Consider the following 20,747-nt stretch of genomic DNA (forward strand, 5'->3'; position numbering starts at 1 on the left):
TTTTTGTCTTTAAATCATACAGAAAAAACAAATCTGGAAATTTAACTACATGTCAACAATATTCCATCCATTATTGACACTCAGAAGTTTAACTGCTTATCAATGAGATCCCATTATTGTTTTTAAACAATAACTAGGTAGGAAACGAGCAGTTATTATCATAGTCTTTTTTTAAAAAGTAAATAATGAAATGGCTTGCCAGGAAAACAAACCCTTCTAGAACAGTCTTCTAGTAGATATGTCCAAGACTTCCAGTCAGACCAAGCGCAAGCGCAGCGCTCGTCCCCCTCTGCCCAATGGTATAATAAGCCAGCAGTGACTGCAATCTCTAGCAAAAGGACCAAGGTAAAGACAGGTTATAAAAATGACTTCCTAGGTGCAATATCACTTTCATAACGTCTCAGTCAGGGATTTACTGGTAAAAGCAAATAGTCCAATGAAACAATTAAAAAGAAACATCAAAGAAATTTATTTTAGAATCTTTTTTGATTGGTCAGAATTTATTTTGAAAGATTCAACAAAGTTTTGGTGCCTCTGTACCAAATTGTTTACCTCTGTAAACCCCTGTTTATAAATTCTGCATTAGTACTTTTGCCTTCTAAGGCAGTCAAAGTTTGTTTAACTTATTTATAAATTGCAGTAGCAAGTGCTAGTGCCCATTACACTGGGGGTGGGGAAATCAAGGTTTTGACTATTAGAATTTAATATTTTAACTGATTCTTTTTGGCAGTTCGAACATATATATCCCTTCTTAACATTACCCTTTAATGAACAAGGATCAGACAAGTTGCATAAGGAAAGGAAAATGAAAAGACCAAGCAGAAGGATGAGGCTACAACAGAGAGAGTAAGCCTAACATATTGGTGCACTGATGACAAAAGGAGTAATTCAGTCTGAAAATAAAAATTACCACTGCTAAGTTTACCATCACCACAACAAGTCCAGGATCATAATGCTGTAAAAAAGAAACACGGTTTGTTAGGCAGAAACCATCAGGGTAGGAAACAGGCCTTCTAGCAGGCAGACAGGACAGGGGTAAAGTACCAATTGGGCTTTTGTCCCTCCCCCGATTTCAGTGAGGACGGAGGAAGGACATTTTGTGCTACAGCAGCTGTTTTTGTACTGGTCAGATGGGGTGTGAGATTTTTGTACTGCTACTTGAGAACAGGAACAATCTCCTCTTCAATAATAACTCAGGGGTGGGGGATGGGCTGGGATGTCAGTCTGTTAAAGGGAGAAAACTAATTCTAGCTTCCAATCTTTCATTTAACAGATTTATTCTGGCAAATCACTATTCAGGGTCCAAGATGGGACTCCTTAAATAAATCACAGTAAAAATTAGATGGAATCAACCAGACATCGATCTATTAATTGTTTTTTTTTTCCACTAAAAGAACTATATAAGGAGCCAGAGGAGATAGGGTTTCAAGACCACTTTAAAATAACTAATATCTAGACGTCTAGAAAACAACTTTAGATCTTCAGTGTTTAAAGATTTGAGTTCTGTTAACAATGAGTAACACTGAGTGGCTCAGCTCATATCTTTGATTCCTGTTAAAGAAGACTCACCAACATCTATCCTTCTGCACATAAACCAACTCCAGGAAAAATAACTCCAGGAAAAAAAAAGCCTCAAAAGAACCACCATATATAATTTCTCAAGAGTTAATTCACAGAAAATATCCAAATTATAAACCAACCTGAAGATGAAATTATTGCCTGCATTAAGTAGACTACATTGTTAAATTATATTATGATGCTATTAAGGAAATACACAGGTCGAGGGAACAAAATCACAGTGGGAGACAGACTCCAAAGAATATAAACAGGAAGAGGTTGTACCATGAATTTTTAAAAATACCCTTATTTATTTCCAATGAGTGACTGATCCTATCATGAAGAATACTACTTAGAATAATGAAATAACAATTCGTAACAATCAACTTTTTAAATACTTTATTATTTGTTTGTTTTTAAAGACAATTTTTCTGGGTAGTCTTGGCTGTCCTGGAGCTCAATTCTGTAGACCAGGCTGGCATTGAACTCATAGAAATCCACCTGCCTCTGCCTCCGAAGTGTTGGGATTAAAAGCATGTACCACCACCGCCCGGCATTTTTTTTCCTTCTTCTTCTTTTTTTATTTTTATTTTATGTGCACTGATGTTTTATCAGCATGTATAATCTGTGTAAAGGTGTCCTATCCTGAAGTTACTGACACCTGTGAACTCCTCACCATGAAGATGCTGGGGACTGAACCCAGTTCTCCTGGAAGAGCAGTCAGAGCTCTTAACCACTGAACCATCTCTCCAGCCCTATGATCAATTTCTTTTTTAAAAGCTAGCATTAGTAGCAAAAGTATGTATTCTCTTGAAGAGCCAACTTCTTTTTAAAATGAGCTAAATCCAGTTCTTTATTTTCAAAGTGTGGAAAATTTTTATTTAATTTCTACTAAATTGTTGAGAACATTTTTGTTATGTGTTTCACTGTACCCAACTTTAAGAAAATGACCTGTGGCCAATAAACTGGCTCAATGGGTAAGGCACCTGCTCTACCAGCTGACAACTCGAGTCCTGGGATCCACATGAAGGAAGGAGAGAATCTACTCCACTTCAGACTTAACCTGCTGAGTGAGTGTACCAGCCACAGAACCTTATTTTCTAAATAAAGGTAAATGATGTTTTGCTAAGAAACTGGAATTTGTTTATATATCTATTTATTGTTTTGTTTTGGTAGTGGTGAGAATAGAATCCTTGAACTCTCAAATGCTGTCACTAAGCTACCTCAAGTCTAATGATCTATATTTTCCTTTATTTTTATTGTGTGTGTGTGTGTGTGTGTCTGTACCATGCATGTGTGGACACTGGCATACAGACACTAGCATCCAACCCCAGGTATCTTTGTCTTTTCACCTTATTTTTTGAGACAAGTTCTCTCAATGAATCTAGAGGTTTCAGACTGGGTATCAGGTCAGCAAGCCTGAGAGATTCTCCTGTCTCTACTATCTCCATGTTTATAGACATGGACTAGGAACCCAAAATTTAGATCTACAAGCTTGCAACACAAGCACTGTCTGATTCATCTCCCCAGCCACCCGTATGTGGATATCTTTTAATCAAAGAACTCCAAAAAACCCAGGCATGGTGACTCACATCAGGAATTACCAGCACCTGGGAGGCTCAGGGTGAGAACTACAGCAAATCCCAGGCTTGCAGAGGCTAAATACATAGTGAGTTCTAAGCTAGGCAGAGTTCTGGAGAGGGAGAGGGAGACCTAGTCTCAAAAAACAAAAGCAATGACCATCACAACTACAACAAAGAGTGTGCTTATAAAGTGACTATGTACAGTTCGGTCATTGCTTCATTCACTGAGTGACATAATTAGCTCATCCAAAATAAAGGAATTAGGAAGACTTAATAACAGTCTGTATGTTTCACTTCAATTCTAAAGTCCAAATGGTAGAAAATATTTGGGGAGCTACATAGCTGAGAATAGTAGTATTTTAACAAAAATCTTCGACAAGCAAACGGCTTCTTGCAGTTGCATCTCCTACCACTGGCTGTTACGTGTTCTGTAACTACAATGAGAAGTTCTTACTATTGTAGGATTTCTTTAACCCCCCCCCCCAAGACCTCATGTAAACCACTTTCTTTGTACTTTTCACAGCTGCCCGTGCCAGCGCACACACTTTCATGAATTCATTAATTACAGATTTTTAGGGTTGTTCCCCTAAAAGGTTGTGCTATAAAATTCCATTTCTTTAAGAGAAGACAATCACCAAACAATGTGTTTTACAACTGTTTTTACAACAATATAAGTAGATGACTATTACCTCTATTTTCAAGACTGTCATACAGATCAAAAGAGGTAACAAATAAAGCAAGTTTTATAAATCACTATACAGAAGGCTGAATGCTAAAACAGTCATCACAAGGATTCAAACCCCCTCCCCCTACTCTGTGCAAGTGCAACGGTGCTTATGCTGTGTCCAGGTGCATGTGTTTAAGAAGGCCACAGGACAACCTCCAGTATTGTTCCTTAGGTGCTTTCGGCTTGTTTTTTGAGTAAAGCTCTCTCATGGAGCTTAGCATGTAGCCTAGGCTAGCTAGCCAGTCCAAAGGATCTGTATGTCTCTGCTTCCCCTACACCGGAATTACAAAGGAGCCACATCCATTTTTTTGTAACCTGGGTTCTGTGGTGAGACTGGTAAAGACTGTGGGGACTTGTAAGAAATGGACCAAATGTGGTTTTGATCATGAAATGAAAAGGAGACTTTAGGAACCAGAATGGAGTGCTATGATCTAAAGCGACATGTCTGCAGCTGACAATCAGCTCAGCAGAGGAAAGCTCTTTCTGTGAAGCTGAACTACACACGAGTTCAATCCTTGGAACCCATGGAAAGGGAGCTTGTGAAAACGAACTCCACAAACTTGTCCTGTGACCACACACACACCACTCATGGAAAGGCATAGACAGGCCTTTAACCCCGCACTCAGGAGACTGAAGATGATCTCTCTGAGTCCAGGCCAGTCAGTTCTACACAGTAAGAGTCTGTGTTGGGGTAAGGAGGAAATAAAAAAAAAAAAATTAGGTAATATTCGGAGGCAGAGGTAGAGGCAGGCAGGCATCTTCAAGTTTAAGGCCAGCCTGGTCTACATAATGAGTTTCAGACAGGCAGGGTTTCAGAGAGCCTCAAAGGAAAAACAACAACAAAAGACAAAATCAGATTTGCAGGGCATGCTGGCATATAGTCACAATCCCAACACTCTAGAGGCTAGGGCTAGAGGATTTTGTTCTTTTTTTTTTTTTCCCCCCTGAGACAGGGTTTCTCTGTGTAGTCCTGGCTGCCCTGGAACTCACTGTGTAGACCAGGCTGGCCTCAAACTCAGAAATCTGCCTGCCTCTGCCTCCCAAATGCTGGGATTAAAGGCGTGCGCCACCACCACCCAGCTGAGCAGGATGATTTTGATTGGGGCTATCCTAGGGTATATAGTGACACTATCCATACCTTGGCAAGAGATGGGGATGGGGGAATGTGCTTAGAAGATATTAAACGTTTTCTTTTGTAAATAATATGCCCTGCTATTTATGTTGGTGGTAATCTTTTGTTCTTTGATGGTGGAAGCAGGTTTGTGATGTGACTCAGGCTGGTTTTGAGCTTTTTATTCTCCTGAGTTTCCCAAGTTGCCTTCAGCTTCTTTCTTTTCTTTATAACACAGCTTCTAAATAAAATATACTTTTTACTTGAGAGTCTTATATTATTCCCAATTATGGTGGTATGGTTCAGTTGGTAGTGTTTGCTAACACACACAAAGTCCTGGCATTGATCCCAACACTACATAATCTGTAATAAATGTAATGTCAACTTGAGTGGCAGAGGCAAAAGGATCAGAAGTTCAAAGGAATCTTCAGCTACATAGTGAGTATGACTCAAGGAAGCCTTGGCCACATGAGACTGTCTAGGTGGACAGGATGGGAGTGGGTAAGCAGGAAAAGGTGCTTACTTACCACCAAGCCATGATCCGAGTTCAGTATTGAAAACCCCATGATAGGAGAGAAACAACCCCCTCGATTTATTCTTTGACCGACACACACATACCATATACAGATAAATGTAATAAAAAATTATAAATAAACATGGGCTGGACCTAGGTTTCCCCACACATATATAGCAGATGTGCAGCTGGGTCTTCATGTGGGGCCTGAACAGCTGGAGCAGAGGCTATCCCAAAAATTGTTGCCTGTATGCTCTTCTAGCTGGGCTGCCTTGTCTGGCCTCGGTGAGGAAACACCTATCTTCCCAGACTTGAAGAGCTAGGGTGGAGGGATACCCAAGGGAGCCCCCGCCCACTCAGAAGAGAAGGGAAGACGGATGGGGAAGGATTGTGGGAGGGAGTGACTGGGAGGGGGAAGTGAGTGGGATGTAAAGCGAATAAGTTAAAAATAAAATAAAAAAAATTTTAAATGAAATTAATAACCACTGTTTCTCATGGAAGAGATACCAACAACCCATAGATATTCGTGTTTCATACATCTACTAACAAATATATTTGGTCAGATGTGAAATAGTTGTTTGCTTCAATATTCTCTTAATGGTAACATTTCTGGCTTGCTAAATTGTTAAATAAAAATATTCTAAGTTAAATTGTTCAATTTTCTAGTATCACCATTATAATTCTCATATTGTACTTGTTATATCTGTTTCCCTTTAAGTCATACGTAGGTATGGGTTTACATGTTTATTCTCCTAATCCCCAGTTATGTTATATAGCTCAGGTCAGCCTGCTTATAAACCTCCTGCCCCAGCCTCTGGAGTGCTGGGATTACAGGACACCCTCACCTGTTCAACTCCTAACTCACCCACCCCCCTTTCTCGTCCAATTTATACATATATAGAGAGAATCTCTTGGAAGCATCATCTGTCAATAAAAAAGCTTATGGCCAATGAGCTGAGGTGGAAAATAGGAGGTGGGATTATATGTCACAGATAGAGAGATTTGGGGAACTAGCTAGAGAGATTCACCCCAGAATGCTAAGGAGACGTATGTAAATCAGCACACAGCTGAACTCAGGTTAGAATAAAAGGATTAATAGGTTAAGAACAAATCAGAGAACAAGCTAAACCTTTTGGCCTAGGCATTTATTAATAAATAAATAGTCTCAGAGTTGCTATTTCTGGGAATTAAGTAATCCGAGAGGAAAAACTGGCATTTTTACACATTCATTCATTCATTCACTCACTCACGGATTGATTGATTGATTAATTGATTGATTGATTGGTGGTAGTGGTCGTGGTGGTGGATATCATGGTGTGCATGTGTGACTAGAGGTCAGAGGACAACTGGTAGAAGCCAGTTCTCTCCTTTTGCTATGTGAGCCTTGGGTACCAAGCTCAGCTTGTTGAATGGGGCACCAAGCACATTTACCTACTGACACATCTTGTGTGCACAGTGCAAAAATAAAAAGGAGAAAATTATAAGGGATCAAAGTTTTAGTATTTTCTTTTGAGAGATCAGAAAATCTTTCAACAAACAAACAAAAATGCCAGGCATGACGGCATACAACTTTAATACCAGCACTCAGGAGGCAGAGACAGGCCTCTGTGAGCTTGGGGCCAACCTGGTCTACGGAGCAAGTCCAAGATAGCCAGGGCTACACAGAGAATCTCTATCTCAAAAAACAGAACAATAACAAAAACAAAAGAAAAAATCCATAAAAAACTGTGAAAGGTTTCTACTACCTAGTTTAGCTTCCTGAAGAACTTAAAGGCACTGATTTTTTTATACAGAAAGAGCTCAGCAGTAAAGCACTTGACCAGCATTAACAAAGTCATGGGTTTAATACCTAGAATCACTAAGTAAATCCATAAATACAGAAATAACCTACTCATGAGGATTCTATTAATAGAAAAAAATGCCAGGCAGTGGTGGTGCATGCCTTTAATCCCAGCACTTGGAGACAGAGGTAGGCAGACTTCTGAGTTCAAGGCTAGCCTGGTCTACAGAGTGAGTTCCAGGACAGCCAAGGCTACAACAGAGAAACCCTGTCTGAAAAATCAAAACCAAACCAAAACAACAACAACAAAAATAGAAAAAAATGCACAAGTTTTAGCATGATTCTACTACTTATTTGCTATAGGATCTTGGACAAATTGCTATTTAAAATTGAAACTTCCTGTCAAGTACGGTGGTGTATGTCTATGAAACAGACACCCAAGAACTGGAGGCAGAAGTTCAGAGCCACAGAAGAAACTTATCTCAGAAAATAAGAGTCAATTTCCTGGTCTGAAAAATGGGAATTTTATTTCAGAGAGAAGAGAATACTGTAACACTTGCAGGTTAGCTAGCCTAGCAAATGCAAAGGCAAATTGCCTTTGACCTCCATACACAAAGCACACACATAACATTACCATTATCATCCTCAAAGATTTAAAAAATTAAATCAATAATAAAAATGATCTCTAGATGGTTCATATATGTTGAGCATTGTGGCACACATCTTTACTCCCAGCCCTTGAGAGGCAAAGGTGGATGGATCTCTTTTGGTTTGAGGCCAGTCTGGTCTCCATAGAATAATTCTTAAAACAGTCAGGCCTGCATAGTGAGACCTACCTTTAAAAACAAGCAAACAAACAAACAAACAAATAGAAAGGTGGTTCTGCATTAGGCTAGGCAGAGTAGTGGTAGTGTACGCCTGTGATTTTGCCATCTGGAGGGAGAGGCCTGAGGAGCAGGGATTTAAGGTCTTCATCTATGCTACAGCAGGCTCAAGGCCACTGTGACTTAGAGGAGACCCTGCTTCACAAACAAACAAAAAAGGGGTCTCTCTTTGACCTGTAGGCTGCTGCCAGTTTCTGGCTCTCCAACTGGGATCACAAGTAAACACCACTGTAACTGGCTTTTCTCATGGGCTCTAGGGATTAAACTTAGATCTTCACACTTGTACAACACTTTACTGACTGAGCTATCTTCCCAGCTCCACCTTCTTTTCTTTATAACTAAAAAATATAGTGAGTAGAATGATAAAAACAAAAATTGCTTTCTACTTTCAATTTTAATTTGAAATTATTCTTACACTATGAACTTACTATATATAATTATTGTCTCTTCATATATCCTTTACATTTTAATCTTTACTGCTTTTCATTATGTATACGTGCATGTATTTCTGTGTATGGGTACATGCACTTGAGGGCAGCAGTGTCTGAAACCCATGGAACTAGAATTACAAACAGTTTGAGCCACCTGATAGAGGAGTTCTGGGAACCAAACTTGAGTTTTCTGCCAAGAGCAGTATACATAGGCTCTTAACTGCTAAGCCATCACTCTAGCCCCTTGATAAACTCTTTAAATATAATCCCTAATGAACCAGGCAGTGGTCGTACACTTTTAATCCTAGCACAGCCAGGACTACACAGAGAAACTCTATATCGAAAAACAACAGACAACCCCAATAATGAAAACCAAGTGATTTTTCCATTCTGTACTTTTTGTCTACTGTTTACAGTTTCCCTCTGCCTACCGTTTTCCAATCCCTTTCTTTCTTGTATTGTTTTTTGTTTTTGCTTCTTGAGATAAGTTCTCACTACCTAGCTCCGGAGGTCTTGGAACACACTGTGTAGATCAGGCTGACCTCGAACTCACAGTGATACACCTGCGTCTATCCCCCAAGTGTTGGGATTAAAGGTATGAGTCACTAGGCCCACCCTTTCTATTTTAAATGTATGTAGTTTTAAGACTTTTATATGCATCAGTGTTTTGCCTGAATATATGTGCACTATGTACATGGCTGGTGTCTACAGTGTTGGATCCCCTAGATCTAGAGTTTACAGATGATCATGTGGGTGCTGGGAACTGAACCCTGGTCCTCTGCATGAGCAACAAATGCTCTAAACTGTGGAGCTACAGCTCTAGCCCCCATCACCGTCATTTTAGCTCTAAAAATCAGACCTCTTGGGGCTGGAAAGATGGTTGAGTGGTTAAAAATGCATACTACTCTTCAAAAGGACTGAAGCTCAGAATCCAGCACTTACTTTGGGAAGCTTACAACTGTATTTCCAGCTCTAAGGGATCCAACACCCTCTTCTGGCCTCTATAGGGAGCCCCCTGTCATGTGGCATATAGTCTCAAAGAAATACACACATAAACATAAATACATCTTTTAAATTTAAATTTTATTTTATGTGAGTGCTCTGCATGTGCACATGTGAACCTGGTACTTGAAGGTTAATGGCTTTAGATCTCCTGAAAGTGGAGTTACTGATGGGTTGGAACCACTATGTGGATGCTGGAAAGTGAACCAGGTCATACACAAGAGCAACAAATGCTCTTAACCACAGAGCCATTTTTCTTGACTCTAAAGAAAAAATTTTTTTTAAAAAATTAAACATCTTACTGAGGATGAATTTTAATTACTTACTATCTGGGTTTATCTATAGCAACTAAATTCTACTAGGAAGAATAAGGACACCGGTTATGTTGGTGTTCATCTATAATCTTAGCACTTGCTTCACAAGTCCAATGCCAGCTGGGTTATACAGTAGAATCTTGCTTTAAAAAATCCTAAAGGCTGGCTGGAGAGTTAGCTCAGTGGTTAAGAGCATTTGCTGTTGCAAAGGACTGGGGTTCAATTCACAGCGCTCACATGGAAGCTCTCCACTCCCTCAAGCCCAGCACAAACGTGACATACAGAGACACACATGAAGGTAAAACCCTCATACACATAAAATAGTTAAATAAACCACTATAAAAGTAATTTATACTTCATATAATACTAAATCTATACTTTTATATGATACTATTATTATATAATACTAGTTTTATATAATACTAAGTATGTTTTTATTTATATACGTTTTTAATAATACATTATATGATTTTATATAATACTAATTTTATATGATAAATTTATACTTTTATATAATACTAAATCTAACCCAGAGATTACTAAGAATAGGCTCATCTTTGATAAATGTACTAAGACCTACTTATCCACCAGGAAGAAGAATCAGTGATTCCTAAACTACATAAGCTCTGTGTAAAGTAAGCTACAGAAAGAAGTTGGTCTCAAACTACAGGACTCATACCAGGAATCTTGACTCTTTATCTTCCAGAAGCTTGGGTCAGAGGGAACCGCCATACTAGGCACAAGCCTTCCTGACAATCCATACCTTGCTTCGTGATTCAGAGGAGCTATGTTTCCTGACCTCCCCCAATCCATTCCTATTTTCAGTATCAGCTTTCTCTGAAAGGAAAAGGGGCATAAAGTATATTTAAGGTCATGTTTATACTTAAATGGCAGATACTCAGTAGCTGTGGGACTTTTCTAAAACTGTTTCAATTTATAAAATGACCATACTTAACTTGGCCCGGTACTCATAATGCCAGCACTAGAAAGACGACAGCAGGAGAATCACTGAAAGTTGGCGGCCAAAACAGGCTACATGGTGAAACCTCATCTTAAAACAAACACACATTGATGCACACGTATGATCCCAGGAAGAAAGGAAAGAAAGAATAGAGGAAGGGAGGGAAGGAGGGAAGAAGGAAGGAAAGAAGGGAGTGAGGGGAGGAGGAAGGGAGGGAATGAGGGAATGAAAACAATGAGGGTTGGGAAGATGGCTCACTGGGTAAAAACACTATCTGTGTATTCCTGACAACCTGAGTTTAAGCCCCAGGACCCACATAAAAAGCCAGGTACAATGGTGGCTACTGGTAACCCTATACCATTCCTACTTCAAGATGAGAGGTGGAGAAAGGAGAATAACACAGAAACTCTTGGGCTGGCTAGTTTAGAGTACATGGCACATCTGGAGGAAGAGAATGTGGGGGTGTGGGGGTGAGAGGGAGGGGGACTCTGACTTAAAAAGGAAGAAGCAAATGACAAGCTCTAACCTCCACATTCATGCCATGGCACAATGAACCTGGGTACACTGTGTGCATAACACATGCATATACACACTAATTAATTAAAAAAAGAAAGAAAATTGATGAATGTATAAGTCTAGCAAAATGACCTAGCGGGTAAAGGCATCAAGGCCTCTGATAAGTGTGATCCCAATGACACACATGGAAGAGAAAACCAACTCCCACAAGTTATCCTCCGACTTTCATTTGCATATGCACCCACACATACACTATAAACCAATAAATGCACCCATTTAAAGATTTAAAATATTTACCTATGGCCCCGGCACTCTAGAGGCAATGGCAGAAGGACTGACAGGTATAAAGCATCCTGAGCTACAGAGCAAGATGCAACCACCAAACCAAACACAATACAACACTGCTCCCAACTCAAATGAAGCACTTCTACACAAAAGTAACTAAAAATCCTTATTCTCAAGAAGACCAAGCCTGGAGAAATGGCTCAGTGGTTAAAAGCATTAACCCTTCTTCCAGAAGTCAGGAGTTCAATTCTCACCAACCACATGGTGGCTCACAACCATCTGTAAGGGGATCCAATGCCCTCTTCTGGTGTGTCTGAAGACAGGGACAATGTACTCACATATATAAAAAAGAAAAAGAAAGAAAGAAACTAAGAAGGAAAGAAAAAGGCTTTCCCCCGATTGGTTGCTGTTGGCAATAAAGATTAATTTAAAAAAAAAAAGAAGAAGACCAAAGGAATATTCAGGACGATCACATTCTTAATTTTGTTCAAGAAATGGCCCTCCTGCAGTCCCAACATACAACTTGGCTGGTTGAACCAAGACTGATATGAGTTAGTAAAGAAACCCTTCAAAGGACCCATGATACGGCTCAATGGGTAAAGGCACTTGTCACCAAGCCTTTTTAAACCTACATGGTGAAAGCCATGAAAGTTGTCCTCTGACTTTTACATGTTCACTCATATATGTACCACCAAGCCATCACACAGGCACATACATAAATAAAAACAAAGCTTTATAAAAGAAGGGGCTGGGAGCTGGAGAGATGGCTCAGTGGTTAAGAGCACTGACTCTTCAAGAGGTCCTGAGTTCGAAGTCCTGCATTCAATTTCCAGGAATCACATGGTGGCTCACAATCATCTGTAATGGGATTCGATGCCCTCTTCTGGTGTGTCTGAAGACAGCTACAATGTACTCATATACATTAAAAGGCAGCAGGGGTGGGGGGGGATGGGGAGGGGGAGGAGAGGGGACGGGGACGGGGACAGGACTGAAGAGATCCCCAGCATTGGAGGGATTAAGAGCATTGGCTGCTCTCCTAGAAGGCACAGGTTCAATTCCCTGCCCTACAGTATGGCTCCCAACCATCTGTAACTACAGTCTTACAGGATCCAATGCCTTCCTTGGGCCTCTGTGAGCACCATGCATGCCTGTGGTACACAGACATATATGCAGGCAAAATACCCAATACATAAAATAATAAAATAAAAAATAACAAAAACAAAAAAGTCACAAAAATATAAGGCATGGTATGGACCCTGGCCTAAATAAACAAACAAACAAACAAACAAAAAACCTTCAAAGGTCTCAAATAGTTAAAGGAGCAAGATTTAGGGAGGGTGGGGGGGGTCCTCTAAGAAATAAGCTTAAAAAGCAAAAACAATGTCTTTTTGAGATAGGGTTTCATTTTGAACTCACCTGCTACAGATTCCCGAAATCTGAGATTGTAGGCATGGGCCACCATGCACAGCCAAGTTAGCTAGTATCTCAGTAATATGTTAGCTGTCTCACTCTGCCAGTTCACCTTTCCAAAAAGGAAGAAGTCTGAACAGTATCAAGCCCCAATCATTTTTCCCAAGACCGCAACTTTTAGTTTGCCACTAAGATGCTTTGTATATGCTCAGCTCAAGCTGTGGCATGATTAGAAGTTGTGGCTGTTGGAGTAGGTGTGTGGGTTCTGGGCTATAAGACCCATATCCTAGCTGCCTAGAGGCCAGCATTCTGCTAGCAGCCTTCAGATAAAGATGAAGAACTCTCAGCTCCTCCTGCACCAGGCCTGCCTGGATGCCGCCATGCTCCCACCTTGATGATAATGGACTGAACCTCTGAACCTGCAAGCCAGACCCAACTAAAAGTTGTCCTTATAAGAGTTGCCTTGGTCATGGTGTCAGTAAGTAAAACCCTGACTAAGACAGCCATTAAAACAAAACAGCCAAACCAACAAACAGCTTAGACAATGTAGCAAGGGAGGGTTAGGTAAGCCTTCTGAGCTAAACCTACTAAGAAAGATTTTACAGCAAAATAAGGTTTCCATTTCAAAGCTGCAAAAATATTATAATTTTTTTTTAGAAATGCATCCAGTCTAAGATCACAAAATACAACTGTATGTCATCCTTGTTTTGCTCTGAATTAATTATATCCTCTGCTTCTGTAATATATAGTAGTTCAAAATGTTTCTCACAAGCTGGGTTCTCTCCTTCAGAGGGCAGATAACTTTTCTGCAGATCTTTTATTTTTAACAGTAACAATTAGTATATATAATAAGGGTTTTAAAAAAGCATTTAAAACATTACAATTAACAAAAGGGAAAAATCAAATAATAAAATTCAAAAAGAAAACCAAATCCAGATTACAAAGTATAGCCCAATATAAAGAAGTTTATTCTAGCCGGCAGTGGTGGCACACGCCTTTGATCACTTTAAGCACTTGGGAGGCAGAGAAAGGAGGATTTCTGAGTTCGAGGCCAGCCTGGTCTACAGAGTGAGTTCCAGGAGAGCCAGGAAACCCTGTCTCGAAAAAACAACAACAACAACAAAAAATCAACACACTCTCTCCTCAACCTTGCCAGTGCCAACTATCAACAGGGAAGCCCCAAGAAGTATGGCCTGCTGCCTTTAAAAGTCTTGCATGGGCTGAAATAATATTCCAATTCCTGACAAAAACAAACAAACAAACAACCCAACAAAACAAAAACCTTGATGAGACCAGGTTTAAATTTTAGTAAATGGTTACAAGTTCAATAATGTTAAGAGTTGTAAATTCAAATGAGAAAGTTGATGCCAGGCAGTTGTAGTACATGCTGTTTGGCCCAGCACCTGGGAGGCAGAGGCAGACGGATTTCTTAGTTCAAGGCCAGCCAGAGCTACAAAAAGAAACCCTGACTCGAAAAACCAAATAAATACATAAATAAATAAATAAATAAATAAATAAATAAATAAATGTATAGAATTCACAAAAATGTGTGAGTCTAGAATAAGAAAGACTGAAAGTATATGGACACCAAGAGTATTTTCATTTTCATTAAAGTAACAGGGCTTTCTTCTTGTAATTACTTATAGCAAAGACTTAGAACAGTGAAAAAGAATTTGCTACAAGTGATTTAAATATGCCATTACTATGATCTATTCTAAGTCAAATTCTGCCAACTAGAGAAAGTTACATGACAAAATCTGGCATAATACTTGCACAATGTTGAATCTGATACTAAGAAATAAAGCTATTTGGGCTGGGGAGATGGCTCAGCGGGTAAGAGCACTGACTGTTCTTCCGAAGGTCCTGAGTTCGGATCCCAGCAACCACATGGTGGCTCACAACCACCCGTAATGAGCGAGCGAGGCCGGTAGAGGTCCTGAGTCCAATTCCCAGAAGCCACACACATGATGGATCACGGCCATCTGTACAGCTACAGTGTACTCATACACATAAAATAAGTAAATAGATAAATAAATAAATAAATAAATAAATAGATGCTATTTACAAAATTAACTTGATCGTTAATTTTTAAAAGATTTTTGACTACTATTTTTAAAAGATCAACAACGTAAATATATTTATCATTATGAAACTACACTCTTTAAACAGCCAAGTGACACCATCCCAGCCATCATAAAACAGAGTCCAGAGTCAGTCTGGACTACATAAGTGATACCCTGTTTCAGAAGAACAAAACAAGGGCTGGAGAAATAGCTCGGCGGTTAAGAGCACTGACTTGCTCTTCCAGAGGTCCAGAGTTCAATTCCCAGCAATGACATGGTAGCTCACAATCATCCATAATGGGAACTGACACCTTCTTCTAGTGTGTCTGAAGACAGCTACAGTGTGCTCACGTACATAAAGTAAATAAATCTTTTTAAAAAAGAGAACAAACAAAAAACAAAGCAAGAGAGTGATAGAACAATTAGTTGTATATTTTATCACAATTAGACTAGAAAATAGGTAGGGCACAATGGCAAAAATATGTAATTCTAACACTTAACAGGCTAAGGCTGCAGGATCACAGTTCAGGGCCAACCTCAAGAGTTAAACAGGGAGTTCAAGGCCAGCCTGTGCTAAAAGGAGGTCCTGTTCCAGCCTTACTCCCAACCCAAAAAGAAGAAAAACAAATAAAAAATAAAAGCTGTAATCTTAGTATTCAAGAGGCAGGATGATAGATAGGTACAAGATCAAGACTAGTCAGGTCTACATCAAGTTTCAGACCAGCAAGGGCTATGTTACAAGAGCCTGTCTCAAAAAATATACCAAAGCAAAATTAAACTTCAAATAACCTTGTTCTCCCCACCCCTTCACATCAGACAAACTAGAACAAGCTAGACACAGGTAAAGACAGAATGAGCAACAGAATGAGAAGGAGCCGGAAGACTAGAAAAGTTTACTAGAGTTAGTTTGAGACTAAGTGGAGCAATTCAGAGGCCAAGAGAAAAGCCAAATTGAATAAATCAACTGGGAGAGGAGTTTGAGCCACAACAAGTTGAACCAGCCACCCAGAGTTCAGAAATAACTAGAAAGGGTGAGCTTATTGAGCAGCAAGTCGCAGAGGCTGAAAATATTCTAGGCCTAGATTATACAGTATGGAGGCTAGAAGCTTTCAGGACTAAGTAGTCCTAGGTTAGCAGATAGAGGCAGTAAACCTCCCAGACAACAATTATAACAATAGAAAAAAAGTTACTTTTACATTTGGTTTTTGTAAGAACTTTACAAGCCAGGATGGTGGCGCAAGCCTTTAATACTAGCACTAGAGAGACAGAGTTAGGGAATCTCTAAAGTTCAGGGCCAGCCTGGTCTACAGAATGAATTCCAGGACAGCCAGGGCTACACAGAGAAATTATGCCTCAAAACAAACAAACAAACAAACAAAAAAACAAAACACAAACCAAATCAAACCATATTAAGATAGAATAAAAATTAAAGGGGGGGGCGCTGGAGAGATGGCTCAGCAGTTAAGAGCACTGACTTCTCTTCCAGAGGTCCTAAGTTTAATTCCCAGCAACCACACGGTGGCTCACAACCATCTGTCATGGGATCTGATGCCCTCTACTGGAGTATCTGAAGATATCTACAGTGTACTTATATATAATAATAAGTAAGTAAATATTTAAAAAAAATTAAAAAGGGGGCTGGAGAGATGCCTCAGTGGTTAAGAGCACTGCTATTCTTCCAGGGATCCTGAGTTCAATTTCCAGTAACCACATGGTGGCTCACAATCGTCTATAATGGGATCTGATGCCCTCTTCTGCTCTGTCTGAATACAGCTACAGTATACTCGTATAAATAAAATCTTTAAAAAAAAAAAATTAAAAAAAAAAAAAAGAATTTTAAAAGCAGGGATAGGAATGTAGTTCATTGGCAGAATGTATGCTCCATGCATTGTTAGAACACATGCATGAAGCCTCCAGTTTATATCACAAACAAACCAAAAGTAGTTTGCTAGTGTTTTGGTTCAGTTTTTGTTGTTTTGGTTTTTGTTTGTTTTTCAAGACAGGTTTTCTCTGTAGAGCTATGGGTATCCTGGAACTTGCTCTATAGACCAGACTGCTTTTGAACTCAGATCTGCCCAACTCTGCCTCCCAAATGGTGGGATTAAAAGCACGAGCAGCCACCATCACCACCTGGCTTGGTTTAATTTTTTTGAGACAGGGTCTCTAGGTAGCCCAGGCTGACCTCAAATTCCTGCCTTCAACCTCCCAAGTGCTGGAATTACAAGTATGCATTAGCACATCTACCTGGCAAGAGCAAGCTTTACAAATAGAGCATAAAGAAAAGCTACCATCTGTTCCTTGTGGTCCACCACTGTCACCTCTACATGCAAAGACTCTGTAGCATTCCGTTCTCTTGCTCACCTGAACACACTGATTAGACCTCATCTTTCATGTGACGAGCCATTTACAAACTTCAAAGGCCTACTGGCACAATTACCTTCAAACCTCCCTTTTTTAAGGGAGGTGATCAGATGAAGTTTCCCCTCATTTCTGAGTTGGCAAACATGTTATATCTGCAATTATCAATAGCTTTCCAATCAGAAAGAACTAAAATAATAAACAAAGTTGGTTGCTTTCCAACTAGCAAAAGCGTAGAAGCAGACATGTTAGTATTTTAGATTTTACCCAAATGACTAATATAGTTAAAAGGAAAAGTGTAATAGAAACTTTAAACCATACGTTTTCCAGAACCAGATCTAAATCTGAGAAATGGCCTCTGTTTGGACAGTCCTAGAAAATTTCTTCTTTCAGTTCACATTTTATACAAGTTAACTTTCCTCTCTATCACCACTCCCACTCTGTTCACAAAGCAAAAGAGCCACAGGAAAATCACTGGCTTTAGAGAGAACTTAGAGGGTCAAAAGTTAAACTTGGCTGTTTAATGATTCTCTTTATGATACAATAACCACATAAATATCCCTGAAAAGCATAAAGAGAACCTAACATACACTCCTTGTTGTCCACCACTGGACATGCAAAATTCAAATAGGTTGGGTCACCATAGTATGTATGGCCCTACAAGTTTTAATGACACAGCAACTTATTCTCACCAATTATTGGCAAATATGGAGGCTATACAATGATTTAAGATAAGGCTGAAGAAAAAACAGGCTATTCTAGCAGGGGAGAAGATGGGAGAAAACCAAATACTTGTTTAAAAAGATAACAAATACATCTAGATACAAGATTTGTTTCATAAACATTTTCTTACTCTTTGTATTATTATCATCGTCGTCATCATCATTTTGGTAAATTTAAAAAACTTACCCTGAAGAGATTTTCCCAATCCCTGGCCCAGCTTCCACCCATGTTTCTGGAGTAAGCGGTGTCCAATATTATCCTGACAGACAGAACAGAGAGACAAACCAAAAATATTCCAATAATATATTCTTCCCTTCCTAGTGACATTAAAATAGGTGATGAACAAGAGAAAAATCTACATATATGCATGCAAAAAAGGTGCTAATAAAAGGATAAATGTGCCCAGTAAAAGGGACATTAATGTAAAAAGAAATGCTGGCTAGTATTTTATATGGGAAGGACACATGGGGAAAGGGTTCTTTCTGATAGTGTGCTGGGCAACTTCTGTACAGAACACTTTAAAGCAAGAAGGGGGAGGGGAGAAAAAGGGGGAGAATCCACTTATAAAATTTTAAAACTAACATTAAAAAACATAAAATCAAGGTATTTATACAATCGTATCCACCACCTAGACAGCACCATTTTAAGATCGTTTTTTTAAAGAAAAGAAAATCTGCATTGTGTTTAGTTACTTTGTTTATGTGTCAGGCTTTCATGACATAAAGTAAGCTGTAAGTGTAACCCCAGCACGAGAAATGGAGACAACCACCAAATCCAGGCTAGGCTTGATTGGCTTTAATATATATAGCATATAAATATAACCAGCATGCAGCCAATATTAAACTGAAAACATTGAGGTTAGTAAAACAAGAAGTTAAATCAAGTAAACAAAAAATAAAATGAGCTCAAGCACAGACTGAGTGATGCATTTCAACGTGTAGTCTAACAAAAACGCTAAGATGTTAGAATGAAACAGGCCTAGCAATAAGTCAACAGTAAAGAACCATTAGTGCATGTGGGGTCGACATACATAATGTCTCATCTGGAAACGGTATTTCAATGTAAATTGTATGAAAAGATGCCAGAAACAACAATTAAATGTCAGCTACTGTATGAAGAGTCAAGAAATCAGAAACTTCTACAGCCCTCTGCTTACTTCTCTACGCTTTAAGACTACTGTGAAGTAACAAGACCAAGCTAAAGAACTATGAACACCAGTCCAGAAAAGAGCGAAAAGCTGGGCTGCAACTCAGAAAAGAGCAGCTCACCAGGCTGAGTCTAATCCCCAGCACCACTCACACAATTAAAAATAAACCCAAAAATATTTAATATATAGTCTATGTAATTTAAAACAGTAATCTGTCATTTTTTGAATTTTATTATAACTGAAATCAATTAATGAAGCCTCATAAATTATCTATATGTTCTGTTCTTTCTCTTTCATTCTTTCCTTCTTTTTTACCTTTTGCTTTCGTTTTTTGTTTGAGACAGGGTTCTGTGTAGCGCTGGTTGTCCTGAAACTCACTCTACAGAACAGGCCAGCCTAGAGCCCACAGAGATGCACACCTGCCTCTGCCTCCTGAGTGCTGGGATTAAAGGCTTGTGCGACCATTTCCAGCCTGTTTTCTTTAAAAGAACAATATTCTTCCACAGGTTTTTAGAATAGCATACAGCTGAGTGGCTGCAGTTTTACTGGTGAAGAAAGCACAGTATGATGATCTCTCAAGCAGGATCTCATTAGCATAGGCTGGTCTTAAGACTTGCTATACACCTAAGAACGACCTTAAATGTTTGATTCTCCTGCCTCTACTTCCCTAGGGCTGAGATTACAAATATGCATGCCCATGCCTAGTTTATACAGTGCTGGAGACTGAACCTAAAGCTGCAGGCATGCTAAGCAAGCACTCTACTGACTCAATTGTATCCCTAGCCTCCAAAATACTTTTGTGTTTTTGCTTTTTCCAGATAGGTCTCTATGTAGCCTATGCAACTAGCTTGGAACTTGTGATCTTCCCTCCTTGGCCTTCTAAGTAATGCTTGGATGACATAATTGTGTGGGAGGTCCCAAGGTGTTTTGAAAAATTGAAAGATGAAGGCAAACAATAAAAAGCTGTTTTTAGGAGTTCGAGGCCAGCCTGGTCTACAGAGTGAGTTCCAGGACAGCCAGGGCTACACAGAGAAACCCTGTCTCGAAAACAAAAACAAAAACCAAAAAATACAAAAACCAAAAAACTATTTTTAGGGCTGGTAAGATGGCTCAATGGTTAAGAGCACTGACTGATATTTCCAGAGGTCCTAAGGTCAAATCCCAGCAACCACATGGTAGCTCACAATCATCTGTAAGCCCTCTTCTGGTGTGTCTGAAGAAAGCCACAGTGTACTTATGTATAATAAATAAATAAACCTTTTTAAAAAGCTGTTTTTAAAACAAAAGGTACTACTGTAATATATGATATACTCACACACATGCATGGTACAGTAAAAGGGCACTAGAAATTATTTTTGTTAAAACTGGAAAGAACTAAAAA

At 39.3% G+C, this 20,747-nt stretch overlaps 1 protein-coding gene and 1 long non-coding RNA gene across 12 annotated transcripts in view; one reads left to right on the forward strand and one right to left on the reverse strand.

Moving 5' to 3' along the window:
• Window positions 1-1,357, forward strand: part of LOC116078961 — a 3,929-nt gene extending 2,572 nt beyond the window's left edge. Inside the window, exon 2 of the long non-coding RNA XR_004113686.1 lies at window positions 1,274-1,357. This is a non-coding gene — a long non-coding RNA (uncharacterized LOC116078961). The remainder of the gene's footprint in view (window positions 1-1,273) is intronic.
• Gpatch8 (G-patch domain containing 8) overlaps window positions 1-20,747 on the reverse strand; it is a 78,172-nt gene that overhangs the window by 31,124 nt on the left and 26,301 nt on the right. For 4 of the 11 annotated variants that reach the window (XM_031354408.1, XM_031354409.1, XM_031354411.1 and 1 more), the window contains one exon: window positions 18,406-18,478. In XM_031354408.1, coding sequence (XP_031210268.1) covers window positions 18,406-18,478 — 73 coding nt within the window. Of the gene's footprint in view, window positions 1-910; window positions 956-10,582; window positions 10,638-10,666; window positions 10,741-18,405; window positions 18,479-20,747 lie in introns of those variants that run through there. The other 7 variants (XM_031354417.1, XM_031354416.1, XM_031354413.1 and 4 more) reach the window with 4 other exon arrangements.

This window comes from Mastomys coucha, unplaced genomic scaffold (assembly GCF_008632895.1).
Source record: "Mastomys coucha isolate ucsf_1 unplaced genomic scaffold, UCSF_Mcou_1 pScaffold5, whole genome shotgun sequence".
NCBI lineage: Eukaryota > Metazoa > Chordata > Mammalia > Rodentia > Muridae > Mastomys > Mastomys coucha.